Source organism: Astyanax mexicanus, chromosome 21 (genome assembly GCF_023375975.1).
Source record: "Astyanax mexicanus isolate ESR-SI-001 chromosome 21, AstMex3_surface, whole genome shotgun sequence".
NCBI classification, from domain to species: domain Eukaryota; kingdom Metazoa; phylum Chordata; class Actinopteri; order Characiformes; family Acestrorhamphidae; genus Astyanax; species Astyanax mexicanus.
This window is the reverse complement of record NC_064428.1, coordinates 6668572-6680344: the sequence shown is the minus strand read 5'-3', so window position 1 is coordinate 6680344 and position 11773 is coordinate 6668572. Positions and strand designations below refer to the sequence as shown.

Here is an 11773-nt window from a genome sequence, read left to right as displayed (position 1 = left end):
TATGTATATGTCCCGGCGCTACCGAGAGCTGCCACTGCTCCTGTCCCGGTGCACGAGCTACTACTCGTGCGGCCCCGGCGCTACCGAGAGCGGCCGCTGCTCCTGTCCCGGCGCCACGACCTGCCGCTAGTGCTGCCCCGGCGCTACCAAGAGCTGCCGCTGCTCCTGTCCCGGCGCCACGAGCCACTCTCCACTCTCCACCGCTCTGCCACAGTAACGTTCGGGATTTACCCTTCACCTCCCTACTCCCGGAGTGGCTCCACCAGCGCTGGGAGGACGACAGCGAGAGGCGGCTGCAGCAGCAGTGGACGGCATGCCCCGAACTCGGCTGGTGCGTGTGGTGCCCGAAGCCCAGACACCGAGAGGCAGACTGCTCTTACACCGGCCCGGACTTCCGTTGCTGCTGCGTCTTCCTGGAGGAGGAGGACGAGCTCTGCGCCTCTCCGCCCGGGCTAAGGTCTGACTCCGCTCCGCCTCTCCTGCGGAACTCTTCGGCGGCCGAGTCGTGGAGGGGGGAGAACGGCCGCGACAACAGCGAGGCCGACCCAGGGCGGGAGCCGCCTTCCCTGGCGCTACCGAGAGCAATCGGTCAAAAGTTTGGACACCCTGCACGGTCAGAGCAACCTATCGTCCATAACCACTATGGATACCATAGCAACGCCTTAGCGACCACCTAGCAACGCCTTAGCGACCACCTAGCAACACCATAGCAACCACTACAGACACCATAGCAAGCGCCTAGCAACATCATAGCAATGGCCATACCGAACGGACCATACCGAGCAATTTTAGCTGTGCAACCTTCCTGCGTTTCCTTCAGGAAATGCACTTTGCCAGGTTCATTATGAAACTTCTTCTGCTTGTCTAAATGAGTGTAATCAACATATAATATGAGAATGGTTCATCTCACATATTTACAACCAACCACCCCCTGCAAAAACTAAATCTAAAACGACATTGCAGTGTTATGTTTCAATGTTATGTAAAACTATTGTGTTTTATATGTTGGTCTTTTAAAAGTAATAAAGTAGTAAAACATTAAAAAAGTTGAAAAAAAAAAATTAATATGCAGACTACAGTTTGATATAATCAACTCTAAACGGGAAAGGGTTAGAGCTGCGGTTAGCAGCTAATGCTAACGCTGCTGCACCCAGCCTTAGCGGTGGAGAAACTTAATTGAAAAACTCACCCTTATAACGCTCCTTAATAGGATTATAAGGCAATGTCGATTTTTGAGATAATTAAAGGATTTCAAGTGCGCCTTATAGTCCGAAAATACGTTAATTATGTTCAAAAATACTTCATCATACACACAAAATACAAATATATATGTATATAGATATGTATGTATATATATGCCATGTGCAATGTATGATATTTAAAATCACTCCGGTATACCCACTGTCTTGTATTTTATAATGTATTCCACGATGGGCATCCCACCATCATCCTGTTTGACCAGTCCCAGTCTGTAGGCTTTTCCCACAGCTCTCTGGCCGTGCACTGTAGGGGGACTGGGCTCTCCTGCAGGAGGAAGAGAAAAGAAATGAAGTGACACATTCATCACAGCTTTAATAACTTTCATTTACTTTGTCCTTCTTTCATCACATTTATAGCTAATAATGTGGATACGGTGAAAATCCCTTCTATCACACATTGGCACCAGCAATCCAGGAGGGATGAAGCTGCAAAAAAAAAAAAAAAACTAATTTATGAGGTATTGAGTCAGCCATGGGCACTAATAAGCTCTGAGTTGGGCCTGAATTCAAGTGTTAATATTCACTTTCCCAACGCTAACAAGGTTGCACATTCGGAGCTTGGTTGAGTTTTATTACACTCTTGTGTAATAAAATAAAAAGTTGTGAATGCTTTTAGAAAACAGTAATGGATAATGGTTGAAACACCAAAGGAAGTATCACTGGAAATCATTGGGGTGGTGTATAGCCAATAGTTTATATAAAACAACACCAATGGCAGTGATTATGAGTGGATCAGATACTGCAGCAGTGCTGCTGGAGTTTTTAAACACTGTATTTAAACTCGCTCTATCCTCCAATAGTTCACTGTTCTTGTGCATGTGAAGCTGTTTAGGGCTAGCTTCTCACTTATGCTTGCTTTTCTCGGTTCTCCGCATCAGAGATACAGTGATCCAGTTTCAGAGCTTTTTGTTTGTTCCATCCCCCTTTTCTCCATAATTTTAGCTATACTGATTATAAAGAGTGCCTCAACACAAGGAGGGTGAAGACTAGCACATGCCTCCTCCAATACATGTGAAGTCAGACTCCGCCTCTTTTTGAACTGCTGTTGATGCAGCATTGGCTAGTAGCATCACAGCGCTAACGCTCGGAGAAAAGCACAGCGATTCGGTTCTGATACATCAGCTCACAGACGCAGCCTTGTGCTGATCCACATCGCCCTAGGAGTGATGAGGGGATAACAGAGCGCCATCTGCTGTACCCACCCAGAGAGAGCGCGACCAATTGTGCTCTCGGGGCTCTGGCAGCTGATAGCAAGCTGCATGACCAGGATTTTAAACAAATATTTATTGCATATAATACATCTTATATGGAATATATTTGGAAATTAAGTAGCTTAACAACTTAATTAAGTTGTTAACAGTTTGAAAACAGTTTGAAAACAGCTTAACAACTTAATTAAGCATTGAATTTCACCAAATGAATCAGTAAGCTTTTTTTTTTTTCTTGTGGACATTTTAAACAATAGGATACAATATTAAACAACTACATAACTTAATCCCACTTGAATCTCATTTTATTGAAACTGCAATTGTTTAGTCTTTCGTTAAGCACTAAATATCCAATATAAAGTAGAGACAGTGTCCACAATATGCTCAGAAAAAAAAAAAAATCACTGTTATGAAACAATAAATCATGATGAAATCCTATCATATGTTCCACCTCAAGCCTAAACAACACTGTAGCCTTGAGATAAGTTTTCATTTTAACACATTAAATCGTTAAATGTTACTCACGGATGGGTAACGTCTGGAAGATCTCCGTGTGGCTGTACTCCCCTTGACCTTTTCCGTTCACGGCCGCCACTCTGACCTCATAGGTCGTGTTGGGCTCCAGGCTGGTCAGGAGAACCATCGCTAAGACAAAAAAAAAAAAAAAAAACTCAGTATGAGCCAGTATAAGAGAAACAAATCTGAAAACAAGTCTCAGAAACACCTCAATCTTTATTCTCCTGCTCTCCAGTTCTTTCATCGCTTTTTCTGTTCTGTCAGAGTTAGCACAAAGACATGTCCAGTACAGCGCTGAGAAAAAACACTTATACAGGACGTTCTAAAGAAATCGCAGGACTGACTTGTAGAATAAAATGTGCTGATGGCTCCACTGTGGGTACAAATGCTACAGATGGGAAAACTGCAGACAAAAATATCACAGCTAACAAAGAGAAAGCCTCCAAAAAGCTCTCAGACCTTCATGAGGTGCAGAACTACCAGATTTAACAACAGCTTCTTCCCACATGTTATCAGGCTACTCAACTCCCACTTATACAACAGTCAACATGCGGGTGTATTAGGATTGCTGAACCTTTATACGTTACATGGCTTTAAAAACATCTACACAATAAACTCAAGCTCATACCCAGCTAACAGAAAACATTACAAGAATGCGTAATACACACAATTTTCACACAATTATCTAAACTTTCTACTCCTTACATTCTAATAAAAACAGCCTTGTTTTACTCCTATTTCATCGCAGCTGAAACACTAGGGAACAGCCTAGTGCATCGCAAATTATATTATCAATATTAACATTTTAATATTTTAACATTATAGTCATTATGGCTTTTAGTAAAATGTGGTTTGGGAAGGGGGGGTTAGTTCACTATAGGACACTAAATTTTTTCGGGTCCCAAATGTTTTTGGTGACAATTTTTTTTCCCGAAGTTTTTGAAGACAACGTTTTTTTAGGTCCCAAATTTTTTTATGATGATTTTTTTCAGTTCCGAAATTTTTTGGAGTCAAAGTTTTTTCGGGTCCCAATTTTTTTTGTTGACAATTTTTTTTCGGGTCTGTGGTTTTGTTCTTAATGGTTTTATTTTTTCCTCTTACATTACTTTTACTTTTATACTTACAAGTAGTGTTGAAACCAGTACTTTTACACTTTTACTTAAAGAGTAAAAAGCTTGAGTTGATGCTTCAACTTCTACAGAAGTATTTTAAATATTAGTATCTATACTTCTACCTACAGAGTAATGAATGGAGATACTTTTCACAGTTTTGTTTATATTAGATAGATAGATAGATAGATAGATAGATAGATAGATAGATAGATAGATAGATAGATAGATAGATAGATAGATAGATAGATAGATAGATAGATAGATAGATAGATAGATAGATAGATAGATAGATAGATAGATAGATAGATAGATAGATAGATAGATAGATAGATAGATAGATAGATAGATACTTTATTTATCCCGAAGGAAATTTAGGATTTGTCTTGCTTGGTCAGGTTCATCGTGTTTACTAGAGCAGCTAAAACATCAAATTCAAACCCAAGAATACTGTACCCTATACTGGTCAGAAACGTTCTATAAATACTGTATTTGAATAATACATTATGCATGGATGTATAACCCATTATATGGCATACATATACCTTATTATGATTGTCGTAAACTTGTATAATAACATCAACATAAATATAATAATAAAATAAAAGTATGTGACTTCGTCAAGAGAGATGTTATAATGCCTAATAATATTAGTTCATAAGAACATTGTACATACAGCTCTGGAAAAAATAAGAGGCCACTTAAAAATCATGAGTTTCTTTGATTTTTGCACCAGGAGTAAAGGCATAAAGTAATTCAAAAGCAGTGTGTAAGACTGGTGAAGGAGAAAATGATGCCAAGATGCATGAAAACTGTGATTAAAAAACAGGGTTATTCCACCAAATATTGACTTCTGAACTCTTAAAACTTTATAAATATGAACTTGTTTTCTTTGCATTATTTGAGGTCTGAAAGCTCTGCATCTTCTTTATTATTTCAGCCATTTCTCATTTTCTGCAAATAAATAATCTAAATGACAATTTTTTTTTTTTTTTTTTTTTTTGGGGGGGGGGGGGTTTGGGAGAAATGTTGTTTGTAGTTTATAGAATAAATCAACAATGTACATTTTATTCAAACATAAACCTCTAAATAGCAAAATCAGAGAAACTGATTCAGAAACTGAAGTGGGCCATACTTGTACAGTACTTAATAATGTGTTATTGTTTTTTTTGTAGATTGCTATAAGTACTATACATGAGTTATTAACCTCCTGAGACCTGGAATGTGCTTGGTGTGAGATCTACATTTTTCTTAGCTATTTAGGATAAGTAAGACCTAATAAATATAAAATCAAAACTTTATCTTCATACTGGAATTCACTTGTATGAGGACAGTAGTTTATTTTAACGTTTTAAAAATATCCTTGCCATTTGGAAGAACCATTTGGAAGTTTGTTCAAAAATTCTATTTTATCTTTCTACAGTAAGTAAATAAACTAATTTCAAGCATTAAATTTAATGAGAATTTTTACATAGTTCATGTTTCTTGCTGGACTGGCTGTAGAAACTTTAGACTGGAAAGTGTAATGTTGACATGTGACCATCTATCAACTAGTGTAATCGACATATAATATGAAAATGGTTTATCTCACATATTTGCAGCCATCCACGGCAAAAACAACAAAAAATGTTAAAAATGTTAAAACTGTTGTGTTTTATACAGTATGTTGGTCTTTCAAAAGCAATAAAGTAGTGAAACAAAAAGTATCATGGTGCAGAAAAGCAGAAATGTAATGTCTTGATATGAGGATGCTTCATTGTAACGCAATATGTGCATCATGCAACGCATTATAAATGCATTAATAATGCAATACAAATACAGAATACATAGATGGCCGTTGCCCTGTCTTTTTTCAGCAGGTCTTTTTATTGTGCAAAAATAGATGTTTTATCACTGAGGGGGTAAATTCTTTTTCACAGCAGCACTGAAGCAGCCAGCATCTCCTGCGCTGACGGCTTAGCCTGCTGTTTACTCGGCTCCCTCCCCGTACAATAATCTGACAGTATCTATTGTGGAGATTGGCTGTGAGCTACACATGTTAATAGCACTATCAAACGGGAAGCTGCTAATAATGGCAGCTCTCAATGGGAGCTGTCAGCGCCGCTAACGCTAACGTCATCCCATTGTGTCACGCAGCACAACAAATCCCTCACTCACGGGGATCGTGTTTACTGAACACATCAAGGTGTGAAATGTAATTCCATCTCTCTGTCTGTAGCTTACAGCGACTCGGCGGTGTGTCAGAGCTGAAAAGCCCACTTGTAGACACAAATCTAGACACACACACACACACAGAAGACCACCCACTCCCACTGTACTGCTCTAAACCATGTCATTTTACAAACAAGAGGGGCAGGGGAGTGTTGAAACAGGGATGTACCGATTTGTCTTTTGAATTCCCAATATCTTCACAGATACTGATACAGAAGCATATATGCATTTTAAATAATACTTTATTAAGTGAATTAAGTGCCCTCTCTGGTGAGAATGGGTAATTGCACCAAGCATGCGGAAGAATCATTTTAAACTGGGTGGGTGTGATGTGGTCTCCTTTCAGAGCGAATGAATCAGATTCCAGGTTATGTTCAGTCAAAGAGAGAGAGAGAGAGAGAGAGAGAGAGAGAGAGAGAGAGAGAGAGCACTCAGTCAGAATCTTCACTCCTTCGTTTCTTTGGTTTTACTACGAGTGAATGATCTACTGAGCTCTGAGTTTCCTCTTCTGAAGTCTCCGTTGCTCCACCAGCCGCTCGCGTTCAGTAAAACTGAGCCAGATCCTCTTTTAGAGGCTGTACGTGTGGCGTAAGTACGTAAAGATGTGTGACGTGGCCAGAAGAAGAACTCATGCGAAAAGCGACCCGACACCCCAGTTTTTAGAATGAATATATTAATAGGCTTAGTAGGGATGGTGGTTTCAGCACACTGGTACCATTAAACACAATAATCTGTCTCTTCTCTATTCAGAAATGCTTCTGCTTTCAGTTTAGAAATGAAATAATACCGACTGGGTCTTTGATATTTTCTTTAGCTGATGCAATAGGGTAGCTTGACTTTTCAGCAAGGGTGCTCTATAATTTAGGGCTTTACATTACTTTTTTATATGTTAATTAATACAGTTTAATTTCTATTGTAACAGTCAGGGTGCATATGCACATGTACTACACGCTTCACAACAAGGCCAGTTTGTGGGGACCCTATTTTAGTGATCTACAGACGAGCCATCCACCGTGCACCATGCAGCTTGATTTAGGGCGTGTCAGTATGTCTTCGCTATCTTAAAGACTGGTGCTCAAAAAGTGCTCAATTATAGCTCAGGAAAAAAAATAAGAAAGCACTTCAGTTTCTGAATCAGTTTCTCTGATTTTGCTATTTATAGGTTTATGTTTGAGTAAAATGAACATTGTTGTTTTTTTCTATAAACTACAGACAACATGTCTCCCAAATTCCAAATAAAAATATTTACAGCATTTAGAGCATTTATTTACAGAAAATGAGAAACGGCTTAAAAAACAAAAAAAGATGCAGAGCTTTCAGACCTCAAATAATGCAAAGAAAACAAGTTCAAATTCATAAAGTTTTAAGAGTTCAGAAATCAATATTTGGTGGAATAACCCTGGTTTTTAATCACAGTTTTCATGCATCTTGGCATCATGTTCTCCTCCACCAGTCTTACACACTGCTTTTGGATTACTTTATGCTGCTTTACTTCTGGTGCAAAAAATCAAGCAGTTCAGTTTGGTGGTTTGATGTCTTGTGATCATCCATCTTCCTCTTGATTATATTCCAGAGGTTTTCACTTTGGTAAAATTTAAGAAAATAATTTTTAAATGCTCTCTAATTTTATTTTTCGGACTATAAGGCACTGGATTATAAGGCACATGAAGCGACAATACTGAGGATGCCTACATTGAAGTGAGAAAGGGTGTCGCCATGTTTATCTTCTAATGTGAAAGCGTCTAAGAAAACAAAACTGTAATTCTTAAAAATATATTAATCTACACAGATTTCTCTAGTGAAAACTGTTTATTTAGGTAAGTAAAGTGCTTCTGTTTATTTTCAGTAAGCTTAGATTTCTAATATTTTGTCTAAGGGTGAGTTTTCAGTGAAGTTTCTCCAGCAATAAGGCTGGTTGCAGCAGCATTAGCATTAGCCGCTAACCACAGCGCCTTTGGGACGTACAGTAAATGCTGCTGATAGCCCTAGACTGAGGAACCCTGAGTGTTTTGGTAACGCAAAAGCGCTATCAGCTAGCAGTTCATCCCATGTAGCTTGTTTTAACATGGCAAACACAAAGACTACAGTCCCATATACTCACTTCTCAATGGCAAAAGAGCTAGCGCTTTTTGGGAAAATTAAAAGATTTAAGTATGCCTTATAGTCCTAAGAATGTGGTATATTAGGGGCCAATAGAAAAAAATAATAATATTTAAGAAAAGCTTATAAATAATTGTATTGTGTGCATACATTTTAATGTGCTCAATTCTATTGAACATTGGTATTACTCAGTTTTTAAATGCAATGCTTCTGGAAAGTTCTAACAATTATAAACTTAATTAGTTTAGTTTAAGTTAATAAAATAGCAGGGACTTTTTTTTAGAATGCAAATTTACCTTTTCTCAACTTCTACATACTTTTACACCAAGTTATTAGTAAAGAACTTGATTTTAAACACCCGCATGAATGTATGTGAAGGCATTTTATAAATATTCCTATTCAAAACCCAAATTAATTTTTACAGTAAGCAGCAGTAAAAACTAGAATAAAGCTTTGAAAATGCGCCTTCTTTAGAAGTTTCTTAAATGTAGTGGTCTCCTCGTGAACTCCCAGCAGTCGCTGCTTTCATTTCGCCTTCCATTAACATAGCTTTGTGTTTCCCCCAAGCCGAAACACCCTGAGGGACTGCTATTGGAAGTGTGAGCGTATAGCTTAGCATCGGTGAAGGCTGCTGTTTGTTCTCTGTAATGCGTATAGTGCTTTTCATGTTTGGCGAGTAAACTTTGTTTAAAGGCTTTGTTCAATGTTCCGCGAAATGGTGCGTCATTGTACAGAAAGATAATTGCCAGCCCAACATCCAGCCAGAAGCAGTTTAATGAAGGAAACTGTTCCATCGCTTTGCTGGAGCCATTTTCGTCTAACTCTGTGCTAAAGACGGGATAAATGATCTGCACTACTTCCTGTCTTAAGTATAGTCTGCTCATTTTGGGGGAGAGATAATGGCTTTTGCTCAGGATCTGGAGATTGATGAAAAAGCACTTTCTGTTGATTCAATGTTCTGATTATATTTCACTTTAAAATAAAGTTATTTTTTCTTGTTTAACCCATAAGAGTCCAGACCCAGCTCTGAATATTAATAGAAAATTATAAATTTTATTATTTAAATGTATTAAGAAGCTCAAATGATGATGTAACATCAGTGACATAACAACAATTCTGTATTTTAACATTTAGCAACATGAATAGCACACCTCCGTTCTCCCACAGCTTTCTGAGATCCAGAAATTTTAACAGTTTGTCCAAAAACCCTTCAGACTGGGTGATATGGGGCATAATTTGCAGCAATAAATCGCTTTTTACATCCATATTCAGGCTCAAAGTAGCTCCACACCTCCTTGCTATAATCTGGAGAGCCCTGACATTTAAAACGAGGCATTAATAACTTAAAAAGTGCACAAGAAGCACAGTTAAACCACAGTTTAAAACTAACATAAATAACAGACATATATATATATATATATACATATATATACATACATAGACTCCGCATAGTATAGCAGCCAGGGCCAGGAGGCAGATTATGTGGTGTCTGTCTGTCTATCTATCTATCTATCTATCTATCTATCTATCTATCTATCTATCTATCTATCTATCTATCTATATATACATACATATATATATACATATATATATACATATATATATACATATATACATACATATATACATATATACATACATATATACATACATATATACATACATATATACGTATATTATTTTTAGTTCAGTAATGGAGGCACTTTTTTAACTTATTAATGCCTCATTTTAAATGTCAGGGCTCTCCGGATTCTTACAATGAAGTGTGGAGCTACTTTGAGCTGAATAATGGTGTAAAAAGTGATTTATTGAGGCAAATTATGCACCGTGTCACCCAGTCTGAAGGGTGTTTGGACAAACTGTTTAAATATCATGTTTTACTACAGCAAAAATCCATTTTACATTGGAGTTCTCCTTTAAAAAGTGTTAAATAAACCAAAATACTCTGTGAAGTATTTAAGTGCTCTTATATGGGGTGCTGTTAACTTGTGGTTTCTGAGGCTGGAAACTCTGATAAACTTATCCTGTACAACAGAGGAAACTCTTTCTCTCTCCCTTTCCTGGGGCGGACCTGATGAGAGCCAGTTCCATCATAATGTTTTTGATGGTCTTCGTGACTTGAAAATAATTTCAAAGTTCTTCAAATGTTTCGTATTGACTGACCTTCATTTCTTAAACTATATTTTTCTTTATTTAGTTGAGTAATTCTTGCCATAAGACCATAGATTAGAACATTACTCAAATATTCACTATTCACTGTATACCTGTAACTCTACCTCTTCACTACTTTACTTTAACTGATGCTCTCAAACACTTTATTAAGAGACAAGAAATTCAAGTAATTAACTCTTGATGAGTTCAGCACAGCTGTTAACTGAAAGCCTGAATTCCAGGTGACTCTACCTCATAAAACTGACTGAGAAAATCCAGCAGAGATGTTCAAAACTCTAAGCAAGAGGAGCTACTTTGAAGAATCTAAAATATAAAAAATGTTCTGTTTTGTTTAACATTTGTTCTGTTTACTAAATAATTCCATATGTTTTCGTCATAGTTTGCAAAGTTTAGTACTAATCTACAATGCAGAACATTTTAAGATAATGAAAAAAAAACACTGAATTTAAGGTGTGTCTAAGCTTTTGTGTCCACATATTTTGGGAGTTTTAGTTGATTTTTAGATGTTAAAAAAAGAGTTTTAGGCTGCTGTTGGTAAACAGGGTGTTGGGTAGTCTTCAGTATGTGTCAGGTTAAGTCTGAGAAGAGTCCACTAAATGGTACAGAAAGACGGGATAAAGCACTTTTTCAACATCTTTCTCCCAGTCAGAGTCTCACAAAGCTCCATAAAGCAGTGCATTCCACCGCCAGCACAGATCCTCTCTGCAAATCTGACTCCAGAATAAAGCCCACACAACAGCCCCGAAGCTTCTGAGAGCCAGATGACTGACATTTAATCCCGGCGTCTGATATAAACGCTACCCTGCAGCTGTCTGAAGCTGGATGAAAGCTGTGTAGTACTTCACTGTGTTTTTCACCGCTGTGTCCACAGCTGTCACTTCACTACTTTTCAGAGAAAACCACTTTAAAAAGTTTGAGTTTGTGGTTTGACACTGTGCTGACCTCTCAGCCTAAATCCGAAAAATTAGACCGAAAAATTAGACCGTTCTTGACGCAACAGGCCACCCAACTCCTGGTGCAAGCGGTCGTCATCTCACGCCTCGACTACTGCAATGCCCTGCTAACTGGCCTCCCGGCCTGTGTAGTAAAACCACTCCAGATGATCCAGAATGCAGCAGCACGTCTGGTCTTCAACCAGCCAAAACGGGCACATGTCACTCCGCTGCTCATTGAGCTCCATTGGCTACCAGTTGATGCT

General features: G+C 38.1%; 1 protein-coding gene across 2 annotated transcripts in view; it reads right to left on the bottom strand.

The window, feature by feature from the left end:
* The window catches only part of LOC103027145 (neural cell adhesion molecule 2), a 564336-nt gene that overhangs the window by 40470 nt on the left and 512093 nt on the right, over positions 1 to 11773 (bottom strand). For both annotated transcript variants that reach the window (XM_022674973.2, XM_022674975.2), the window contains exons 13-14: positions 2993 to 3112; positions 1403 to 1524 (exon numbers count right to left, since the gene is read on the bottom strand). In XM_022674973.2, the coding sequence (XP_022530694.2) occupies positions 1403 to 1524; positions 2993 to 3112 (242 nt within the window). The remainder of the gene's footprint in view (positions 1 to 1402; positions 1525 to 2992; positions 3113 to 11773) is intronic.